At 42.1% G+C, this 25,080-nt stretch overlaps 1 protein-coding gene across 1 annotated transcript; it reads right to left on the reverse strand.

The window, feature by feature from the left end:
- Window positions 1-1,122: 1,122 nt before the first annotated feature.
- CYP39A1 (cytochrome P450 family 39 subfamily A member 1) lies at window positions 1,123-23,764 on the reverse strand. The gene is made up of 12 exons (XM_021529743.4): window positions 23,518-23,764; window positions 16,883-17,018; window positions 15,929-16,103; window positions 14,197-14,346; window positions 13,235-13,328; window positions 11,658-11,756; window positions 9,694-9,784; window positions 8,497-8,630; window positions 7,567-7,662; window positions 5,633-5,721; window positions 2,694-2,781; window positions 1,123-2,002 (listed from the first exon to the last, which is right to left on the reverse strand). The coding sequence occupies exons 1-12, from the start codon at window positions 23,692-23,694 to the stop codon at window positions 1,931-1,933; spliced, it is 1,401 nt and encodes a 466-aa protein (XP_021385418.2). The 5' UTR covers window positions 23,695-23,764; the 3' UTR covers window positions 1,123-1,930.
- Between the last annotated feature and the right edge of the window lie 1,316 nt (window positions 23,765-25,080).

Here is a 25,080-nt window from a genome sequence, read left to right on the forward strand (position 1 = left end):
CCTCCCTGTTTTTTTTCCACCTTGGAAAGTACAGCGAGTGCCTGGAGCTGTCATCCACAACACGCCAGAGATGGGACCCCATAGTCAGGCCCACTTTTCTTCACCTCTACCATGAACAGGTATTTATTTTCTGCAAAAGCCTGCACTTCTAATAAAAACATGCCCTGCCTTTCAGGACTTGTATTTTCATGGCTGATTCGCAACTGATCGGGAGCTGCTAAATCCAGTAGCCCCACAGAGGTGAGGCTGCGCAGGTCCACCCCCCTGGATCCAGCAGACACATCCACAGATGTGTAAAATGTGTGTATGCACTGATGGTTCCAGTGACCAGCTCAGACAGAAATACTCAGCACTCAAACAGCACCAGTGGCTTCATCCTGCTCTGGCAGATCAGGGTGAAGGTCTGTGAATGCAATATATTTATAAAAGTCATCACAGAATCATAAAATGGTTTGAGTTGGAAGGGACTTTAAAGATCACCCAGTTCCAATCCCTTACCATGGGAAGGGACACCTTCCTCTAGACCAGATTGCTCCGAGGCCCATCCAGCCTGGCCTTACAAATATTATGGTCATTTCCAAATTTTGAAATTAAAACATAGACTTCCAGATAATACCATGCATGAAATCCAAGGGAATGCCCTTCATTTATGGAAGAGACACTGGAACAGCAATTAAGATTGGAACTCATACACAGTGAACCATTATGGGCTAAAATAAAAGTTGGATGAATCATTTTCCAGTCATATAAATCATTGAAGTTATTCTATCCATCACGAAGGTAAGCCAACCATGTAATGAATTATACAATGTGTTATTTTCCTATGCATGTTATTCCCATAGTTTGTTCTGTTGTTCAAAGTCTGTATGAGAGGATTTTTTTGCAAATACTTTTAAAATGATGAATAATCTTTACTTATAAGACTAAAAATACATGCCAGCTATTGTTGTATATTAAATTTGACAGCAGTTAAAGTGTTGGTATCTGAACTTACTTGACTGTGTCTTCAAAAGCTTTTACTAGGTGTTCCTTATGCGATTAAATATTCTTAGATTTGTGCAATTTGTTCTATAACTCATGGAAGGGAAAGTAAAAGTGTTCTAGATAATAATAGACAACCAGTCTCATGAGCAGGAACAGCTTTCCTTGCAATCACTTTTTATTGGGAGCTAAACATGGTCAAACTTCCATTGCAAATTCATGCAAGGACCAATTCTGAATCCTGTGGAGCAAAATAAAGCTCAGCAGAAATTTCAGGTGCTCCAGTGGAACAAGATCCCAAAGGCTTGCAATTTTTCCATTACAAGTACATTTTATTTGCAAGGAGTTGGCACTGGTTGTAGGCAGAGTACGCCAGACCTTCACCTGCCCACACAGGCAGTGACACACAAGTCCCCACAGTTTATGAGGATGTGGAGCTGATCCAGAGGTCTCTGCTCAGACTGTCTTGGATTTTGTGCACACCAGCACCAAGCAGCTGTTTGTTGTTACCAATGTGATTTCTTAGCATGAGGCACCACTTTGGCCTTGGTTTGAAATGCCCTGCAGGAAGCAGTGACCTGGCCCAAGGGAGCTGCTTCTTCGCTGGTTCTGGCACAGCTTCCACGCAGGATTTCCAGACACTGAAGCTTTTTGTCCTGAATGTTTGGTTTGTGAGTTTAGTATATCAGATTTGCAAAGTCAGTGAGTAACTGGCTCGCAAATTATGAATGCAGCAGGAGAGCTTGGATTGAAGCACTGGGAGGTGGGCAGCCAGGAGGAGCACAGGTATGACTGCACTGGTTTGGCACAGCACAGTGTACAGCACTGAAAGCTGAAATCAAGAACTGCAGACAGAGAAGCTGTCTGAAGATCTGGGATTAGGAAGCAGCTCAGTGGTCCATCCATCCAGCGTGGGCTGGCAAAGAAAGGTCAGTGCTGCACAAAATTTTCATTCCCGGCACTTATACCGGACCTGTAATGGTGCCATGGGTTGCTGAGTCCCCACCAAGTGTAAAGGGCTCTGAAGAAAGAAGAAATTCAGAAAAAACATGTAAATTAGTTTAGTTAATAGAATTACCATTGTGCTTTAACATTAAGATACAAACATTTTTGCATCTTCAGTCTTAGAGAACCAAAACCAAATACCAATAATTATTTCCAGGCTTTGCCAAAGCCTTTGAGTAGGGCCTTCATGGTTAATTATTATTCCAGTCACTCTGTTAGGGAGACACATGAGCCTTTAAGAAACTCTTGCAGTTTTGAATACTTTCAAAGTATTCAAATAATTAAGTGGCAACTGTGCCATTCTATCTTCTGTTCCTCATTCAATCTTACCCTAATCATTTACCTTCCACTGCTGAATATGGAGTGGAAGAGCACTACAAGTGTAACATCTGATTCTGTATCTTTAAAGTATTAATGATCTCGTTCCATATTTACTGTTTTTGTGAGCAACAAGTATCAAATCTCTGCTAATGTTTAGGCAATGATGAGACAAAACACTTTGTTATATAGGCAGTGCAGCCCCAGTAACTAGAATTGATGGAATTACCGGGATTTTCTGAGTTAAAACGATTGAGTTGTTCATTACATGTTTTATAATACTCCTCTCAAAATTTATGTAACCACAGTTGATCATGGTTGTTCAGCTGAGCCTGATGAATGAAAGGTATAAAGATGGAAAATGCTACACAAATGCCTGAATCTCTTACCTCCTTTGGCACTGCATCCAACAGCACAAATTCGTACTTGTACAGGAACAGCACAACGAACAGCTGGATTTCCATGATTGCAAACCACCTGCACAGAAAGGGAGGAAAGCATTGGCCCTCCAGACTGACCACCACATGTGTATTATGAGCAAGTAAGAAACAGGGTGTCATTGACACATTTTACACTCTGTGCTTTTGTTCTGCTTGAAAGTTTATCTTCCATAGGAAAACTGCTGTAGTTCAGGTCTGTTACTCAGCAAGGAACAAGAATGTGGCAGCTGCCCGTTTTTACTGTGGTGGAACACTGGACTGACAGTATCCCTTCTGACACCTACTTTAAACCAGCTCCTTATCATTATGGATTTTTCCACTGTATAAACATTTATGTTCTCCTAACACTTGCTGACTTGAAATAACTTCCTAGGAGTGAGAAGGCAGTCAGACAGAAAAGGCCATATGACTAATTGTGCTATATAAAGTTATATAATGCAGCTGGGAGCCTGGTGACATCAGAGAGCGGTGACAGTGGGAGTTATTATTTAATGCATCAGCATTAGGATGCAGTAGGAGACCCAAGGGCATGATTTCTTTTTTCTGTAACACTCTCCCAAAGGCCTTTCTTAGGCCAGAGAAGATTTTAGATAACTGCAGGTGAAATCCTCCAGGTTTTTAATGCTTATGTATACAAGAGCTTTCTGCATTCACCAGTGTGCACCTATGCGACATCATGGGATTACTGACTTGCAGAGTTTAGACATAAGTCTTAAATACCCAGTTAAAATAATAATACCACCTTGCTCTTCTACAGAAGAATGCAGGGAAACTTGGATAAAATAGGTATGGGGAATTCACAGCGGAAGAGGCTGCATGACTGCACATGTAGCAGTCATGTAGCAGTGGCCTGGCAGATGTGAAGGGAAGCTAAAGAGCCTCCCAGACCCAAGGTAACTCCTGCAGACCCACCAGGCTCTGCACATGAAGACACCCTGGGCTCTGGAGTGGGAAGATCCTTGTTTGTTTCAGCACAGCTTCAGACTCAAATTATTCCTCTGATTTCACAATGGATTTGCCTTGAGCTTTTGGTGGCCTTGGCTCAGGGGAATGGAGTGCAGAGATATTTTGATGGCTATTAGCCCAGCTCAGGTGGGATGTAGCCCAAGCTCCAAGCCTGCAGCACCATGCAAGGCTGAGTCCTTCCAGTCCCAGTTCTGTTTGCACAGCAGGGCCCTGGACTCCAGTGCTTGAGGGGACAACACACCCATGCAAGACAAGCACAGTCACACAGGCAACAGTCACCTGGTTCAACCAAAGTAGTCAAACTGACATCAAATTTTTCTTTTAGGTAAAAAATATGGCACAGAAATGGCTTTTTCGGAGCTATTTCCACATTGGTTTGGTAGAATATTGGACAGTTATTTACTAGCTTTCAGTTTGATTAAATTAGTTTTTAATTTTATGCTAAACTTTTGCAGTAGAGAAGTTAAGTGTTTCATACATTTCATTTATAAGCCTCAGTACTGAAATAAATAAAAATGCATCTTAAACTCGAAATATCATTGTTTCATTCAATCATATGGAGGAAATCTACAACCTGGAATCCTTGATACAACCCTTGATTTAATTTTCTTTTTATCAAGACCATCACATTATTCTTTTACAATTATCACTGAAAAACCTGAAGGTGTTTGTTACTACGTGGACTGCTAAAGGGTCTGAAAGGGCTTTTTTGTTTCTCAGCAAGAACAAGATTCTCCATCTGTTGTCTCTGTAGAAATGTTGTACTTTTCTCTCTAAACAAAAAATTATTTTAAAGGTGTTATCAGCATCCAGAGAACAGACTGGACAAAGACATAGGTCAGGATATATAAACAAGCAGCTTTCAGAAACATTGTTTTGCAGCTTTCTCTGTACCTGCAGACACCTCTTGTGAATTTTGCTGTTGCCCTAGCTGGGAGTGAGGCTGTGCTCAGATTTAGCTCAGGAATGTGGCACAAACCACCGAGGTACAGCAGTGAGTGAGCACTTCCCCCTGGCAAGCCTAAATGGTGAAAACAGTTTTATTCATTTTGCTCATGTTTTTAATGCCTTCACAAAGTTTACCTGGCACTCATGTCTAGCCTGTCATAGGATGCAGATTCCAGAATGCAGATCCTCTGAAACACCCTCCAGATTCCTTGCTCCACATGGAACTCGAGGTAAAATGACTGGTCTTAAAGATTCTAAGGAGACTTTTGTCTCAGAGAAGCTCAGGTTTTAAAGGCAGAGGATTGAGCACAGAGATGTTTGAACACAGGAACAAGGAGCAGCTGGCTCCCTGGGACCTGTTCCAGGAAGAGGGACAGCAGAGAAAACAGCAGAAGGAATGCAGGAAGTACCAAGGCTGGCATTGCTGGAGGAGTGAAGTGAGACAGGATCTGCAATTTAAGCCATCATACAATATTGTGTGCTCTAATGCAAAGACCAGATTCAAACAGAGAGGAGCCAGTTAAGATACCTGAAGATCAGCAGAGATGACAATGGAATCACAAAGGATGGAAAGAGGCTCAGACCTGAGAAATGTTCTGTAGGTTTGTTTAGAACGGGCTTAAGGCAACCTAAATAACTGTGTCTGTTAAATGGTGCATTTGGAAGTGGAGCAACCCTCCCTTGATGAAAAGAAACCTCAGCAGCGGCAGAGCTAAGCTGAATTTCTTCCCTAGGTGGTGGGCAATATCCCTTGATACACTAATGGTCTCAGATTCTGCCTGTTCATTGTGACTTCACCTGTCTTTTCCAGGAATGAAACCACTTTTGGATCAGTTTAAACAAGGGTAGATGATGCTGAACATTAGGAGACTGGCAAAGAGCAAAGCAAACACGTTAGCTCCAAGAGTAAGAGAAGCCCAGTTCAAGTTCTCTGCAGGGTTTGGGAATAAATAAACTCCAGCTGTTTCACTGACCTTCCTGGACACTGATGCTTCCCTCCTCCAAATGCCACAAAGCTGTCCAAGAAAGCATTCTTCTCTAAATTTGCCTCTTTCCAACGATCCTGTGGGAAGAAACATTTTTTTTTTCCAAATCAGCCTTATATAAATAAAGCTTAACTTTATTTCTTCAGGCTAAAAATGACCTTGGACAGCTAATCCTCAATACAAAGTTGCACTAATACCATTTTTTTGCATTCAACCTGTTCGTATTAAGAGTCTGGATCCAAAAGTCAACACTGAATCAGGGAAAGCAATTAGGGTCCCATATGAAATACGTTTAGGTGCCTTAAAATGCTGGAGAAGTTTTCAAAATTACCCCTAAAGCAGTTTTCCTATACCTCCCCATTTCCTAAATCCTGCATCTTGAGCTATTAAAATGCAACCTTCTCTTTTTAAATCTACAAATGCAAATGTTCAACCAGTACAGAGGGAAGCCTCAGCCACAATATTGTGCCATGACACACAAAACTCACACACATCTTGCACAGAATAAACACTTCTAAGGCACTCTGCACAGACAAATGCAAGGTCTATGAGCTTTAACTGGTGTAAGCCAGTGTGTGAGAAGATGAAAGATTCTCCACAAAAAACAGCTTGTCTTTACCCAAAGGGATCCCTGCTCCATCCTAAATTGTTTGAGAGGAAAGGGACAACACAAGGAACAAGGCAATACTGGTTGAAGTTTTGGTGGGTGATACTGAGAGAAGCAAATCTCATGACTGCTGGGTGACAAACTGTACCAGCCTCCACAAACTCAGTGCTACTCTGCCAAGTAACACCCTGTCAAGCTTCTGGTGGTGAACTCCTCTGATGAAGCTGTCCCAGAGAAGACATCATCTTGCATTTATCTATTTTAGGGTTTTTTTTTTCAGCTAGAGCTGTTTAGAGATTTCTGAGGAAGAAACCTGTCGGCATCAAAATCCAACACAGAAGAAAAAAAATCTCAGTGGTGATGAAGCAAGGTCATACATTTGGAATGACAGTGTCCAAGGGGCACTCATCTAGTCTTCTTGAAAAAAGGGAGAATTTCTAAAAAAACAAGCTAACTTGCTCTTTAGAAATAAAGTTACTAAAAAAATAAGCTGCTGCATCAGAGTTTCAGCTTCAGATTTCAAAGAAGCAGGAATTGTTAAAAGGGATATGAAATCAAGAAGAGTTTGCTAGAAGGGAAGTTTTGTTTAAATTACTCTTTGATGTATTTCTATAAAAAAGACAAACTTCTATATTGGATGGTGCTAAAAAGAGCAGTTACAAGCCTGCCCACACAGCCACCTGCAGTGGAATAATAATCAAGAAACTAGATTAACTACTGAATTAGCAGAGATAGTACCTACAAGAAATCATCCGGCAGGGAGAGAATACTTGGAATCACAGAATTGGTTAGGTTGGAAAAGACCTCTAAGATCATCCAGTCCTACATTCACCCAACACTCCCAATCCACCACTAAACCACATCCCCAGCTGCCACATCTACACATCCCCTCCAGGGATGGTGCCCATTTTCCTGGGCAGCCTGTTCCAATGCCTGACAGCTCTTTCAATCAAGATATCTTTCCTAATATCAAATCTAAACCTTGCCTGGCACAATTTGAGGCTGGTTCCTCTCATCCTATCAGTTGTTACTGGAGAGAAAAGATTGACCCCCACCTGGCTGAAATCTCCTTTCAGGGAGTTACTGAGAGTGATAATGTCAGGACCAAAGTGATATTACAGTAGTAACAAATCACCTGCAACATGTCATTGAATTTAAAAAACTTTTTAATTCCTACAGGCTCCTCCTTTATGTCTCTGTATTCAAGTCCATTCTCCAGCCAAATTTAAGCATATTTGACAATATGCTTTTATTGTAAAATAAGTTAAGAGGAGAAATGACAGCAAAATACCTACACTTAAGAGTGACAACTTACAGGTTTGAATATTTCTGGATCAGGAAAATATTTTGGATTCCGGTGCAACCAATATGGTGACAACATCAGCATGTCACCTGCAGGGACGGTGAAATTCTGAAAAGAGAAAAATCTCTAAGAAAATAACTAAAAATCTCACAGTATAGTCCCTCCATGGTAGTTGTCTTCCATCAGCAGAAGATCCTAAGAAAAGACAAGTGAAGATGATAAAGCCATGGTGGCCATATTACATGTTTGAAGTTTCTTCTTGCTCTTGCTATTTTTTTCCCATAAAATCTAAACAGTGGGGAAGGTGGAAAGATTATTTGTATTCTAATTTGTTTTTTTTTTAGATATCAAAAGATCAAAAGCATTATTTCTGTCTTTCCTGCTTCTTGATTTATCATGTGAGCTGTTTTCTTTTTTTTCTAAATATGTTGTTAAATACTTCCTTCAATGCAAAGAAATTCAAAGAAAGCCTTCTATGACAGTAGATATTAGTAATTTGATCAGTAATGTTAAATAGTCATGAGCACTGATTCCTTAAGAGTGTGGGTTTTGTCCCAGATATTTCTTTGCCCGATTCCTGAATGCTGACATCTCCCTTCTGAATGGTAGTGAAGAGGACAAAAAGGAGTCTTATCAGTAACTAAAATGTAGTTCCTTCTACTATACTTATTGTGTCTGATTCCTCTTTTATATGCCATCAGAATCTGTAGTTGAATTAAATTAAATCTTAAATCAATCAAAAATTGAAGGTGTCTGTGAGCCAGACAATCTAAACCACTCATATATTAATGCTGATGAATAAATATATTAAAAAGAATATATATGTGAGGCTGTGGAATACCTCTATTACTGTGATTTTACCCAGATCTATTGGGAGGACCCTTTCCAGACAAATCACACAGTATCCTTTGCGGGGAAAAAAACCCCACAACTAAACCTCACCTTGATTTTAACTGGGTTTATGACTTTCTTGGTGATTGCACCTGGAGACCTCAGTCGTATGGCTTCCAAAGTGCACCATTTAATGAAAGGGATCTTCTTCAGGTCTTCCTCAGAGACTTCCAGTTTATCTTTACCTGTTATGGCATGAGAAAGAAGACTCCCATGTAAAAATTACATTTCATACTTGTTTTGATACAGGCTGGCATGTCTTGCTTTAGGACTGTGGGTGAAATAATCAAGACTTCAAGGCATTATTTACACCCAAAAAATGTCTTTATATTTCAAAGTAAATAAATAGACCCAAATCAGTAAAATTTAAGAAAGCCACTGAACATAATTCAGTAACTCTAAGGTAGGTGTAGGTATGGCATTAGATAGAAGGGGCCAAACAAAGTCATGTTGGAAGTTAAAAGTCTTCAGAGTTTTTCTGTGCTTTCGTAGGGCACTGCATGGAAATCTCAGGCACTGTAGGCACCAAGACAAGAATTCATGGCTGAGCTCCTGGGCTCTGTTAACATTAGAAAATGAAACAAGGCCAAGAGAAAGGCTTCAGGAGTCTTCTCTACTGGTTAATTACTAACAAGTTTCTTGATGCAGTTTTGACCCATGTCAACAAAGAGCCTTCTGTGAAAGTTTAACTCTGGTCCAAGGGACTGCATATGGGAACGAGTGCTCCCAGTAGGTGACTTTTTTTTGAGAGAAAGAGGTTACTCATGGGGGCTGAACCATGCTGGAAAAATTTGCCTTTGATGACAGAAAAGAGAACAGTTCCTGGTCTGGTTTTTTCCCATGAATAGCTGTAACTCTGGTGAACAGCACACCGTGAAAAGCACCTGAACTGACCCTATTAGGTGCCTGGAAAAAGCACAAGACTGGGAAATACAAAACTAAGTTTAAGTGATAGGAATGAAGAAACAAACACATACTGTTATTTTCTGATGGGAATGGAAAAAAAACCAAAACAAAACACATACTGTTCTTTTCCTACTTCTTTCTGCTAACATCAGAGGTGTTTTTGCTTAAAAATACATCTGGAGCTTATACTGAGTAAAGACCTGAGAGCTGGACTCTATGTTATCTGTGTTATCAGTAGCACCCTTAATTGAAACACTCATTGCTCCCTGACCAAGTGTGCCCTGGTCTGGGTCAACACAGGACAAATCACTTCCAGCTTCCAGAAGGACAAAATCAGATTACCTGCTTTGCCAAAAACAGAAGCCAGGTCTTCCATGACTTTCATGTAAATGGCAGGATTAGAGAGTATGAAAGCAAGGGTCCAAAATGCAATCTAAACAGAGATGGAAAGCCTTGAATTTAGGGACATGGAACAGAATGACAGTATCTTTTTAGCAAATCACAGAAGCAGGTGAAAACATTTGCACTTTTTTTGTATGTGCCTGTTGTAGCTGAGATGCACGGGGAGCTGTGCTTCCTGGGTAAATCCATATCTAAGGGCTCAGCTCCTGGGAGATTATATCTAGTCATCTGCTGTGTACTTATATTTAGTGAACATTATATAGCTTTGGCCTTGAGCTTTGAAACACAGAATCCTTTATTTTCAAATAACTAGGTGTTAAATTAAGTACTAAATCATTGTGCATGACTAGTTTTAGCTGTAGGAATGAAAGAAAAATAAATTCATATTAGCATTTGCAGAAATGAGGTTAAATAATTTGCAGGGTATTGTCATAGTGAATCACACTAAAATGGGCAGGAAAAGTTTTAATTAACAGCAAAACAAGGAGTAGTATATCCCCTTTAGAAATAATTTGCTAAGTGATTATGCAATGAAGTTGAAAATCAAGAAATTTAGGAAAGGAGAAAATCCTCTTAAGCAGGATGAAACCAGAAGGACTGGCAGCAATGCCAGGAGTCTCTCTCTTGCTGAGCTAGCGGGAGGTGCAGCCTGCACACAGATCTGGTCGTGGGCCATCTGTGCTTTGGAGGGATGAAACTCTGACTGTTATTTCCCAAACAGACTGACATGGATGCAGCCCTCCTTCTGCAAAGCAAATCTTGTAGCTTAGATTTCCTGTACAGCACTTGGACACTGTGGCTTCTCTCCACAGGCTAAGAAGGGATAACTGAATTGTTTCAGATAAAAGGGTTTAAAGTACTTGTAAAAAATGCCCTTGGAAGGTGAAAGGCCTTTTCTTTCGTCATTCCATTCCCCAGAACAGTGGTTGTTACTATTCTGAGAAACAGAAAAATATCTGTATGTCTATTTACAGCTGAATATTACAGAAGTAAGTGTTGTGGAAGGAATGTCAGTTATCCTGATAACAGACAGCAGGCTATGCCTCCCACTTACGCCAACACGTGAATCCACAGAAACCTCACTGAAATTGATGAATTTCCCTTAGGCTAAACTGCAGTAATATCCAATGTCCAAAAAACATAGATATATCCGTTAGGGGAACATGTAAAAATAACTCACTATCATGTTTTTCTAAATCACATCTGCAATGGACATAACTGTGCTGGAAAGAGCTTAGTAGTCATGGTAAATAAAGGATGTTTTCGCTGCTATGGATTTTTCATCTGAGAAATTCCTATAAATGTCTTTGGTCAGCCTAAGCTGTGTTAAGATATATTGGGCTTGTTAGCATACTTATTTCAGTGTCATTAATCCAGCAAATCCTTTCCTAACACAGACTAAACTTAACAGCTCTAGAATCAAACTATTGCTTTTCTTCCAGTGGCATTTGTACAGCAGATCCACAAAAAATGAAAGAGGCAAAATCACTTGAGGGTTTACACACAGATGAAGTTACTCTATATTATGCTTTTGATATTCTTTACAATTGTTAACACCAGGGTATCTGAAATAGTCTTTTCTATGACACAGCCACAGTGCTTCAAAACAGAGTTAAATGCTCCTCACAGCTTAAGACTGTGATCTTAATAGCTGTGAGGCTTATGTTCCTGAAATGTTATGACAGGGGACAACATGATTTAGGAAAAATACAATAAGAGCTTTTCTTGTCATTGCTTCTGTGACATTGCAGCCTGGGTATATTTGTAGTGATGCATGTGGGCGTGATAATCCTTTCTTTGGAATCCATGGAGAGTGTGTGACCTCTGCTTCAAAGCCTTTCCTTCCCAAAGCCAGGCTTTGGAGAAGGAGAGAGAGAAGGTGTTTCTGCAGCTGATGTACTTACAGGCACAGCATTTGCTTGGGCAGCCCAGAGCATCAGGAGACCATAATTGGGAGCTAGATGTTTTCCCTGCAAGCTATCCAGGAGATGTTGTAGAAGTGTCTGTTAAAAATAAAATAAAATAATCTGTATTTCCAAGAATATATTAAAAATATATTATGGTTTGTGGCAGGGCTTACTAGAACTCAAGGACTAGCTTCTCAAAGAGAAGTAATGTTAGTTATGGCTGTTTTGGAAGGCACAATGTAGAGATGACAGCTATTAAGAGAAAGTGAGACTTACATAGGCAGAGAGCAAGGAGAACTCAGTGCACCACATGAATTCCTCCTGAATACTTTCACTGCTCTCCATTTCCTTAAAGTTTCAGAGGATTAGGTTCCCTCACTCCCATTGTTTCTTGTATGTGGAAGAAAGGAAAAAAAAATCTCTATTCTAATCCCTTCTCTACACCTCTGTTTTAAAGAACCTGAAAATGGGAATGAGCCAGTTGAACAACTGGAAATGAAAAAAATGTTTTCTCTGTTCATACAAAAAAGGTGCTTGTTATAAAGACATGGTGTGACACATCAGCAAACTCCCTAGTTTCAGGCACCTTGTTGGTGACCTAAGCAGTGACTTTAATGGGCTGATATTTGAAACTATAGTAACTGTGTAATGTTCTAGGATCAGCTTTTGTTTATAGTGTTTCCTTAAATGCAGGGCAACCATGCACTTGAGACAAAGCTTCCTGCCTACTTTTCAGAGGGGAAAAGGCTGGTCTTGAATAAAAAATGTCTGATTTTTTTTCCAAATTCCCATCCAATCTAAGACACCAAGTTTGTGCTTCCTCCTTACTGCACCTTCCTACCTCCTACCAACTCCTCTCCAGCCTTCTCTTTCTTTCTGCTGATCTGGTTTAATTTTATTAAAGAAATTGCAGCATGTAAAGCTTCTGAAGTCTAAATAAAACCTGTTTTGTTTAATGATCTGTTCTACAACCATTTGGTAGGTCAAAATTCCCAGGCCAGTCTGCCATCACATTTGTCAGCCCTATCAGCAGAATTCCTGCCAGAGCTCAGGAGAATAACCAGGGGAACAACTTATCTCAGCTTTGACACAATCAATATTTACGGTACTTGGCTCCCAATCCAGTAATCTGCTATTTTCTACCAGTCTGGCTGTTGAAGGATCTGCTCACTCTACACCAGGGTTTATAAATAGCACATGTAAGACTTTGAAGTTTCACAGCATGGTGCCCTCAATGAAACAACTGAAGGGTCTTTCTCTCACCTCTTTCAACTGCTCACTGCAATGTGGTACTGAAGGCTGGGGATGGGCCATAGCTCTGAACCCTTGCCTTAAAATTCCCCAGGGGAAGATGTTCATTCTCAAAATTGCTTGGAATGAAGTAAATGGAGGAGCAAGAGTCAAAATTATGGGTCTGTCCTACTGCAGGTGACAGCAATACTGGAACATTTGGGTTTAGCTATAAAAGCTGACGTTTGACTTATTTCTTCCAGTATTGAAGTAATTCCTACCCTCCACTGCTTCAGTCAGAATATAGAACAAAGTCATCTTATTTCCTAACCTCGGATGTTTACCTTGGATGCAGTCTCTGAAGGGTTGGTCCTTTCAGCATCCAACACTACTTTCTCAAATAATTTTAGAAGCCATTTTTTGGATTTAGACCAGCTCCTGTAAAGAAAAGCAACAAACAAGAACCACTTAACCGAGGCAGCACAAACCAAAATTTCCTTTTCCATGGGAAGCCCTCCTTGGGTTGTTTTCCAAAAGCCCCTGGGCAGCAGTCAGCTGATGAACAGCCAAGTGTCACTCTGACTGACAGAAGTGGTGACTGGCATGAGGAACAGCACGTCCAAGGCCTTCACCTTGGCCAGACCTCCTCTTGCAGCCAGGACCTGGGACTGCAACACTCCTACATTTTTCATACCTTTTTATTACAGGTTTTCATTGTTGATTTGGACAGATTGCTTTGGACAACCTTTTCAAGAATGATCCTCTTGAAGAAAATCAAGGTAATTTTTTAGAGCATCCTCAATCTTTCTGAAGGTATTTTGAGGTGCTAAAGGTGCAATGATGGCCCTGAGAGCACTGACAGTGTCTGGAAGCACCTCCTCAGGGTTTAGGTGTCTCTACCCAAGGTCAGTTCTGTGACAGTGCACACATGTAACCTGGGATTGGTACTGAGAAAATAGCTGAGGTGTGGAAAAGAGCAGAGGGACACCTCACTGAAGCCCCCCTGAGCTTGGGACTTACATTTAAGCTCAGGCTTTGCTCTTTACCCCATTCTACTTCTCCCTGACAGGTCAAAGCTGGGCTCTGCTCACCTAAGCCAGGTTATTTCTGCTTTACACCAGGAAAATGCACAAGACAAGGTCAGGACTTTTTTGAAACATTTAGCTAAAAGCCTGCTTCACCTGAGGGCACACCATCAAGAAAAACTGGGCATCATCCTCCAGGCAAAATGTCTCCCGTGGCTGACACTGCAGCAAGATAAATCCCTGTAGTGGGTACACCACAATCATCATCTCTGCCCTTTTACCTCAGGAAGCACTCAGGCATCTGAGAAGCGTATTCAAAGTCCTCATCGTACTTCTGAAAATGCTCTTCAAACTCCTTGATTTCACTCGGACTGGTTGGGCAGATGCCCTTCCCAAACAGGGTGTTCACCACTGCTGGATACATGACATGCCTGCAAGGACAAAAATCCCAAGACTTAGGGGCCACAAGGGAGCTGTTGCAGCAGTTTTAGACCAGGATGCAGCACACTGGATTGCCAGCCCTGGAAGCTGTGGGACTCAAGGGTCACACCAGTATGGAAGGGCTGGCACAAGGCTCACACCTCAGCCACACACTTATTTCAGATTTTAAACAGAGGCAGGAGATACACAGAGCTCAGGCTGGTCTTCTACACATGGCTGAACTTCACCAGCTAGGGTTTGGTCACTTGAGTGGGAGCAGAAAGGCTCTGGCCACCGAGGTCCCCTTCTCCCCATTAACCACCCCTCTCATTTCAGTTTGACCCACATGAATCTTCTGGGCATTGCAGAAACCCCCCTGGACCAAACATCCTGAAACATCCCTCCTCTGGCTGCAGCTTTCCTGGGCAGATAATGTTTTTTTGGTTTCTTTTCATCTCACTCTTTCATGCTTGCTCCTCTGTTATCCTGCAATCTCTGAGCTCCTTTTTGAGACCCTTCTCCTGTACTCCAGGAAACTCTTGTGCAGCCTTTGCTGTGTCCCAGATGCTGCTAAGTGAGAATTTTAAGGAATAGCGCTCACTTTTCTGATTCTCTGATAATTAGGAAGAGGGGGCCATCTGGTGGCTCTATGGATTTCATTTTGAGGCAGCTAAATAACAATTATGCAGAATGTTACATTCCAATAGTTCTACTTTGCATTGTTTAGCAAAGCAGAACCAATCACCCCCTACCAGATTTCAAAGCCCCTCTCCCCCATGTTTTTCCCCAGGTAATCCAAACTGCAGTAACTGCAGTGAGAGATGCCAAGTGATTTAACTGTACTAACAGCTCTATCTTATTGTATTATGTAGGAAAAGGCAGTAAAAGAAAATCTGAATGTGAGGTGTTAAAAACAGGTCCAAACCAAAGACAGTATCTGTCTCCATCCCTGGGAGTCTTCCAGGTCAGGTTGGATGGGGCTCTGAGTGACCTGCTCTAATGGAAGGTGCCCATGGCAGGGGATGGAATAAGAGGATCTTAAAGGTACCTTCCAACTCAAATCATTCTGTGATTCCATTAGTTCAACTTGTAATACAGATGGACAGACACAATATAGGTGTTGCACCAGATAATCACAAAAAAGAAGGAGTTAAAAGTTTTGTTGCTGTCACATACTTTTTTTTTAACATGAAGTTCTGGTAGCTAAGTCAGTTGCAGAGGGTCTTAGTTAAGCTTCAAGATAAGCTTGGTTCAAACATGAAAAGTTCTCAAACTGCAGAAGATTAAGCATTTTGTCTAAGTTCTTTATCAACATGTGAAGCTTTTACCCCATCTTTTGGGAAACAGGGTTTGTTGGAACATGCTGTTTTTTCCTTTTTCTTCCAAACAGGCAATTCAAATCCTTCTCCTAAATGGAAAAAACATCTCTACATGAAACCCTGCCCACTCTGTGAGCCACCTGAAACCAGGAAGCTGAGATCAGCATCCTGACAAAACCTTTGTAAGACTTTTGAGCTCCAGTTGCTTTACAGAGATATGTCCCTTCCACATAGGAGATCCCTGAGTTAGAAATGTGCTGCAAAACTCCCTTACCTTACCAGGTCATTGAGGTCACCCGTGCCCTCCATGCCCAGGTGAGCCATGTGCTCATGGAGCTCCTTACACAAAGTGCCTGAGAACATGTGCAGATTATTGGGACTCATCTTCCCCTTCATCATGCTGTAGAGGATACCATGGTTCTGATAAAATGCTTCTGCAGGAACAGAGACTAAATACAAAATGAAACAGAAACATTTTGGAAAGTAGATTTTTCACTGAAAGATAGAGTGAGCATTTTTACACCTAAATTTTGACTCTAATTTAAATGCCTTAACCTTCATTTTCCTAAAGTAAAATTCCATGGAAGCTTCCTTGTAACCATGTAAAGATTTTGGTAATGAGTCTGCTTCTCCCAGTCCATGTAACATCTTCCTCCCTCGTGAAGCTTCAGTGCCAGAACCAACAATCCAGAGATCTCCCCCCAGTGGGATGTACAGAGATGTGCAGGCACGCCACAAAACTGAATGAAGTGAAAAAAAACCAGTTTGTGTCTCCATCATCTCCACTGCTATAGCAGTACATCCTCATAAACACCCCATCATTTTCTAATGACTGTTGTACTACTGTGGAGCAACTAATTATTGCTGCAAGCTGATTTGCCATGAAGTGATAGGATTACCTAAGATTGCTCTTAACAAGGTACATGCAGGTAGGGTGTCCAGCCACAGCAAAAGACTTGATTGCAAACTGGGGTTGCTGGATGGTAAAAGGAATAACCTTCCCTGGATAAAAAACTTCTGATTCCTTGAGACTGAATCCAAATCCCTCAGCTGGTTTACAGTACTGGGTCACCATGGAGAAATTGAGTTTCACCATTTCATAGCACAGTCATGGACTAAAATAAGCATTTAAGGCATGATCAAAAAGCCAACAGGCTTTTGGTTGGGATTTCATGTTCCTGGGTAACTAGATTTGGTTTCCTTTAAAAAAGAGAAAGGTCTGAGTTACCTGCATTCTTGACAGCTTGTTGTACTGCCTGTTCAAAATTTAAGTCTTCAGATTTGAAAAACGCTTCAGCTCCTTCTTCCTCAGTCACAAAAGTGAACCGTTTTCCCAGAGCAAATATTGTGAACACAGGTCCATGCTGGAACAAAGATTTCCTGTCAGTACACTGTTAACACATTTTGCAGGACTCCCAGCATGACTTCAGTGCTGCTGAGAGGTCAGGAGAGAGGACCTGGTCATTTCTGCTCTCTGCACACCTTGCCTCAAAACTGCACAAAGATGAACATGAATCAGACCAAAATTTGCAGACTTATTACCAGAAGGGGATGTGGTATGTGCCTGACCTCTTGCAGAGTAGAAGAGATTTCTTCTCTTAAATTAACACTTAATATTTGAATTACATTGCAGCTCAAACAATACAACCTACGTGGATTTAGAGAACCCAAGGGATGGATTATCTACTGCATCCTTTGGCTGCCACAGCAAAGTACCAATACTGTAAAAGCCCATAATCCTACTATTTCAGTCTACTCTGTTTTAGCAAAAAGTCCACCCTCCTGCATATTTTTAATATTTAAATTTTCTTTCCCCTTCCCTTCCCTTCTCCTGTTGTGTCCTTTCTCCTAATACCAATGATTTCTTTCTCATAGATATTAATATTAAAATAGCTAACAACCTTTGAGCAGAACAGATTGACTGACATTCAGGAAAGATTTTTGATACCATAAATCATAATTTCACCTTCCCTTAATCTAATATCCTAGAGCCTTCTTGAAACTTCCAGCAACAGGAATTAAATTCTGAGTTCTTACATTGTTAAAACGATCCCTGATATTTGTAACTACTCTAAACTATAAAACAAATGTGATATATCTACTGTCTTTTCACTGCCTATTTTAGGCATAAAAAGATCATTCTACCTTGCTCACACTGTTTATGCCATTGACTTTAACCATTTCTTTTGTTGTTGGTGTCTGTAGTGTAAATCCTGCTTCATCAAAAGCTCTTTGAAGCCAAGGAAAAGATTCCTCCTGGCATCAGTTGAATTTTAATTGTGTCCTTCAACTGCAAATTATTACAGAAAGAGTGACAGTTCAAACCCTCTGGGTGATAATAAATAAAATATTGTTTTAATAACGAGTGTTCAAGGCCAGGTTGGATGAGGCTTTGAGCACCTGTCCACTGGAATTTGTCCCTACCCATGGCAGGAGGTGGAACAGGATGGAACAAGCTTTAAGGTCCCTTCCAATACAGACCAATCTGTGATCCTATGACTCCATAATAGCTAAAATTCTAAGACTGCTTTTTGATGTCCATGTCCTCATCATAATTTTGGATAAAAATCAGTGAATTTGTACGGTGTTTAAAAATCAGATTTTTAAAATTTTAAATTAACATTAAAATGTACTTAAACTAATTTAAAAATAAAACCAAATTTAAACTAATAGCACTCTGCAATAACACTTAATTATCCAATTAAGGTTGCACTCAATTAAAGATTGGAACACTTTCTTTGAGGTGATTACATGTGAGCAAGATGTCTGAGTTCCCATAATAGACAACAGAAATCAAGTGTGTGCAGTCAGGGGATCCTAAAAACCAATTCACCAAACCATCTCCTGCGCTCCTGTTTTTGGAGGAGCTGAGCTGCCCTTGGACTCCACTCACAGCACTGACTATGTGTCCAGTGACCATCTTGGTAACCTGAAACACCCACATAAATAATCTGTGCTTGAATCTCATCCAACTTCCTGCAATCTATTTAGAATCATTAAAATTAGACCAATACTTAACAAAACTGAAATAAGAAAACTCCATAGATGACCTCTTCCACAATAAGTCAGCCTCATGGAGCAACACTATCATGGCAGATATTCAAACACAAATCTTTCAGAAAGCAGAATTTTGTGTACAAATAGATATAACATTCAATAAATTCAATGCAAAATTAAATTATTAAGAAAGGTTTGAGAATCAATCTAATAAAGGCAGTCTGCCTCCCCAACAATAGAGACTTTTCCAAGCATGCCAGATGCAGGAAGTCTCCCAGTGTGCTGCTGAGCCTGATAAACACTCAAGGTGTAAGGAAACAGTGGGGAAGGAATCTGAGTCAGGAATTACATCAGTGTAAGACAAGTGCCACCTTGGAGCCTTTCACTGAGAGTGATGGACTGAAACTTAATTTTGAAGGAAGTATTGAGCAGAATAGACTTAAACAAGTTCTACGTAAAACAGTGATAAATATTTCAATTCAGAACTCTTGAGGAATTAAAATAAGAAGTTGCAGAACTCCCTACTGTGATCTGTTAAATCATCCTCAGCAAGAGGAGGATGGACAGGCAAACATGGTGCCAGAAGGATCTGGAAGCCTCAGAGTAATTTTGGTACTCAAAAAATTGCAGTAAGCATTATTAAGGATTGGAATTAGTAGTAGATAAATAGGATGTACTGAAAAAGAGCCCAGTACAGCTTGAAGGGAGACGCAAGGTTGTGTGGTGTTAGAAGTATCTTCCAATTCTTTGGAAGAAGAACTAGAAGTTTACTCACGGCCTGGAGTAATTTGAGAGTCTAAAAATGAGAAGACCTAGAAATGTCACAGAAGAAGGCTTAGAATAATGACACTCTGAAATGACTCCAAAATCTATTATGCAAGTGCTAATAAATGGCTTAAAACGGCAAGCAAGTAAGTTTGCATTGGATATTTGGGAGAAATTCTCTACCGTGAGGGTGGTGAGACACTAGTACAGGTTGCCCAAAGACGTTGCAAATGCCCTGAAATTGTTGAAGAGCAGGTTGGATGGGGCTCTGAACAACCTGGGATAGTAGAAGATGTCCCTGTCATGGCAGAGGGGTTGGAATGAGATGATCTTTAAGGTTCCTTCCAACCCAAACCATTCTATGATAATTAATCTGGAGCTCTTATCTTGCTAGGAGAAAAGAGGAAAGAGGACAAGAAACATCTAAACCCATCCTGTGCCTGCATCTTCAATTTAATTTGTTTCTGCCTATTCCATCTCAGCAGGATATTCTGAGCTAGTCAAAGTCAAAGGGATGCACAACATGCATGAATATTTCAATAAAAGGAGATTAAGTGGACTTAGATCTCAGGAAAAGAGGAAAAGAGAATCATTATTCTCAGTTTCTCATAATGTAAAAACTAATGGGCTTGAGATTAGGAGCTAGATGGTTTTAAACCAGACAGAATACTTTATTCATATGGGCTATGATGAAATTATGGATTCACTGCTGTGCATTGCACAATTAATATCTAATACACAAATTATATATATAGGGTAACAGAAGAGATTAGGTCAAATCATCTGGATGTAAATTCCAGCCTAGCAAATCCCTAAACCAGGAGCTGGGAAGAAAAAAGCAGGAGGCTACATACTCTCACCTGGGTGTGCCCCTTACACCCTGTTACTGAGCATCACCTAATGGCTGCTGTCCCAGACAGACACCTGAATAACCAGACTGTTCATCTGTCAAAATGTGTAATTACATTGATGTTACACTTCAATAAAATCAGCTCCTGGAATGAGCTCTTCCAGGTGCAGTTCTACACTTGTATTATAGGAAGGTCAATGGAGTGCAGGCTCTGCTGCCAGCATTGCACCCAGGTTACTGCTCTGAAACAGCTTTTAAGGACACTTCATAACATAGAGAGATATAGAAAGAAAAAAAAAAAAAAAACAACAACCCAAAAACCAAAGAACAAAAACCTTTTAAGATTTACTGTTTTCACTTGTGAAAGCTGATTTTTTTCCAAAGATTGGGAAACACTTCAGTGCCAGGGTGAAAGGCAGATTCAAGCCTGAAGAAAGTAAAGACTCCAGAGGGAAAAAAAAAAAAAAAAAAAAAAACTTCAGAAGGATGTTCTCCAAAATCCCAAAGGAAATCAAGAGAAATATTCATCTTCCCCAGGGGCACTGACAGGGAGCAACCATGCTCAGCTGAGACAGCTGCATTGCACCAAGAGCTCTGCTGGGAGCTGGGAGCACTGGGTGGGTTTCCTCTCCCTTGGGTGTGCACACACACAGGGTCAATGCCATGTCCCCTCTCTAACTCAGGGACTGCAGCATTTTGGTCTTCTACACCTGGGGCCAGTCACAGACCTTCAGTGACTCAGCTGTGGGCACTGGGTATGGAAATGCTCCACCAGAAGCCTTCTCCAGCCTGATCCCCTACACGTGTCCCTGCAGTGTGACCCAGGGAGCCATCCCTCATCCAGCCACACACAGAAAGGACAACAGTCCTGAGACATGGCACCTTGTCCCAGTTCAACACTCTCTGAGAGGGATATATGGATCCCACAGGTCCCTACAACAGTGCAGAACAATCTCCTGGGTTTAACTGAACTTTTCCTGTTTGCTTAATTAACAGATTGATGAGAATAATTTGAAATTCCTTACTACCTCTTACCATGTTTGCCAGGCAAACTGGGGAGCCACACCATTTGAACCCCTCATTAAGCAGCTCACCCTGTATTTTATGTGGCATGGTGGTTCTGGTTATTCCCTGTCCATTCCAGACTGCTGCAAAACTTCTCTCACCAGGCAGCTTTAGGAGGAAGAGGTGGTATCTTTTATTAGACAGAGATTAAACATTTTATTAGAGCGGGGGAACTTTCTTTTCTTAGTCCCAGTGATGACACAAGGGGGAAAGGAGACAATTCTTCCAGCCCACGTGTTCTTCCGTGGGAGGAAAATAGAAGCAGCAAACTCCAAGCAAAGGGCAGGCTGGAAGCAGTGGAACTTTACTGTGTTACCCAGGGCTTGAGAGAAAAAACAGTGAAGGATAGACACAAAAGGAATTAAGAAAGAAAGTAATTAAGAAAGAAGGGAATTAAGAAAGACTTAAGTATCACTTTGACTGTCTGAAGGATTAATCCACGAGAGGAATTGCAAGAGTCTCCCCTGAAGATAATGACCTTGCAGAGATGAGGAGGTTTCACACTGCCTAAAGGTGTTTCTGTAACACCTTTTATGAGGGCAGCTTGCTCATACTAAGGACGCTTAACCTTGTTCTGGCAGTATTAAAGAGCCTGGAATTACTGCTGATGTATTTTGCAAGCCCTGTAGTGCCTGTTAATGACCCCTTTGGCAGCAGCACGTGTTTTGTTTGGCTGTACTCTCCAACAGTGCCTACTCTTTTAAAGGGAGCAGGCAGGAAAAGACTTATTTTTCCTGGCCTCAGCACAGCAGGCCAGTGTGGGAGGTGGGAAGGGAGCGAGACTTTCAGTGCCTGAGGAGGGTTTAAGGAGAGGAAGGGGACAACAAACAAGTGGCCTTCCTCAGAGGCAGGGGGACTGTCAGGTGCTGCTGGTGCAGGCAGGTGGCCAGCCTGGGAGGGATGGATCCCCCTTGGCCCAGGCGGAGCAGAGAGGTCAGAAGGAGCTGCTAGACTAGAAGTCAAAGGAAAGGCCCTACCAGCAAACACACAGTAAAGGGAGAGATGTAAGAAAGCCGTCTCTTCCTTGATTTTTCAGCCATTGAAAATGTTTCTTGTTCTAGTTTCTTTCCCAACAAAACCACAGGTTTCTAAAGTCCTTCAGGTGTTTCTGGTGTGTGCAGATATGTGCAGATGCAGCTGCCACAGCATCAACCTGGAGCCTAGAGAGTCTCAAGGCAAATGAACACCAAAATTAATTAACCCAGAGCCAATGAGTGTGCATTTGCACAGATGAAAGATACAGGAAAGACACAGTCATATAAAATTAAAACAGCCCTGTCAAGCACAGAGAAGCAAAGACACTCCAGACCATACCTCTGAGCTTACCGCATGATGCACTCAATGTGTTTTAATACAAGATTGACAGCCCTTGTTCTTCTCAAAGATCAGATCTAATCCTCTGCTTTAACACTGTGAGTTTATAACAAAATAAAAAGAAATATAAATATGAAATCTAGCAGTTCAAAATGAGAAAGCAAATTTTAAACATTCAGCATTTATTGATGTGGGGTTTTTTTTCAAATTTCAGGATATTACAGTGGTTTCACTTTTAGCTAGTTTTTGCAAATAGTGGAGCTGTGTAATCCTTCAACATGGAACACTCAAGGCTGCTACACTGTAGTAGCAGGTGATATAATCCCAGAATGAAAGTGAGAAATGGGTTTATGTCAGTTATTATTAAATATCTAGAAATTAAGATTTTTATCTCTTTCTATCTGACAGACACGGAAAAAGAAATTCAAGTCCAAGGGGTAAATCCTGACCCCCATGTTTAGTTAAGATTATTAGGACAGAAAACTTTGCCAAGCACATCTGTGTGTTGCTGAATGCTGAGTGCTCAAAAATCTCAGCTAACTTTAGGCATGCAAATAAGTAGTTTCCTGGTCTCAGCACTTGGCACAGAGCTTTCCACATTATCTGAAACCAAGATTAACACGCAGCCAGACTAAAAGCACAACGACAGAGGTCCAAACAGGGTCACAGCACCGAGATCGTGCCTGGATCAGATCCACAACTCACGAACGCTGGTGGTACTAAGCCGATTCTTCACCATTTAAATGCTCCTGACCTTATAAAACGTGACAGGAAGGGCCAAAACTGAACGCAGAAGTTTCTGGTTGCCTCTCCCCTTGCAGGCAGCCACCCTGAGCACACAGCCCGAGCAGGCAGGCCAGCACACGCTTTACCTTGTTTCTGGCTTGCTCTATGAACTCCAGAGGAGCCTTCCCGAACTGAAACGCAGCTCCAAACCAAGGGATCCAGCCCCTGATGCACGGAGGGGAGCTCGGGTTTCTCAGCTGCAACAAAAGAGCCTTGACAAGGAGGAGTCCCAGGAGCGCTGCCAGGAGCAGAGCCGGCTCCATGTCGCCGCTCGGGGCAGCCCCGGCCCGGCCGCGCCCCGGGCTCGGCGCGGGGCCCGCCCGCCCCGTCCTGCCCGTCCCGCCGGTCCCGCCCGCCCGGCCCGGCCCGTCCTGCCCGCCCCGTCCTGCCCGCCGGTCCCGCCCGCCCTGCCCGCCGGTCCTGCCGGTCCTGCCCGCCGGTCCTGCCCGCCGGTCCTGCCCGCCGGTCCTGCCCGCCGGTCCTGCCCGCCCGGCCCGCCGGTCCTGCCGGCCCGCCCTGCTTTGCACCAGTTGCTGGAAGGCCGCCCGGGCAGCCAGGGACACTGGCAAAGCAGTGCAGAGCCTTCTTCAATTTAAAAAAATATACGTGTGTTGCAGTATTGTGATCACAAAGCAGAGAGCCTGTGATTTGCAGACATTTAGCTTTCAGCGAGTCAGCGGTGACAAAAAACTTCTGCAGGCATCACCTGAAGGAGAAACCTTAAGAAAGGTATCTCTCACCTGTCTGAGATATCTCATTAAAGGCTAGATGTGTGTCCAGTGTCTGAGGAGCAGAGAAACACTTCTGGGGTTGCACTGACAGATCAAAACCTGCTGGCCACCTCTATTATATCAGCACCATGTCAGAAGACAAGGTTTCAGAGAGGTCAGATCAGTTCCTTTGCATGTGTGAAAGTGGCACATCAAAATTACTTACAGAATACATTAAGTATAAAAAGCCCCTAGGAAGTGCTGTCAGCATCTACCCCCACACACTCTCAGCAGGTTTGAGGAGAACAGAAAACCAGGAACAGTGGCTGACAGACCAGATGAGTGTGCTGCCACTCAGGGGACTTCAGAAGGCTGGAAAATGGGCAGAGGGCGACTTATCTCAAAATCAGAGAATAACGGCTCAGAAAGGACCCCAAGGATCGCCTGGTCCAGCTTTTCCTGGCCAGAAAAAAAAAAAAAAAAAAAAAGGACTTAATGAAGTTCAGCAAAGGGAAATGCCAAGTTCTGCCACTGGGTAGGAACCACACCATGCACCAGTACAGGCTGAAGGGGCACCTGGGTGGATGGGAACTTTGCAACTTTGCAGATCTGGGGTCCTGGTGGACACCGGGTTGAACACGAGTTAGAGATGGACCTATGCACTGAAGAGCACCCTGGGCTGCATCAGGGAAAGTGCTGCCAGCAGTTTGAGGGAGGTGATCCTCTGCCAAGGGTAAAGTGCCAAAAAGAGCTGGAGCATCTGTCATTTGAGGAGAGGCTGAGGCAGCTGGGACAGCTCAGTCTGGAGAAGAGAAGGCTCAGGGAGTTCTTCTCAGTGTGTATGAACACCTGAAGGGAGGGAGCAAAGGGGATGGAACCAGGCTCTTTTCAGGGTGCCCAGGGAAAGGGCAAGAGGCAGTGGGCATAAACAAATACAGA

The sequence above is a fragment of the Lonchura striata genome, chromosome 3 (genome assembly GCF_050655825.1).
Source record: "Lonchura striata isolate lonStrDom1 chromosome 3, ASM5065582v1, whole genome shotgun sequence".
NCBI lineage: Eukaryota > Metazoa > Chordata > Aves > Passeriformes > Estrildidae > Lonchura > Lonchura striata.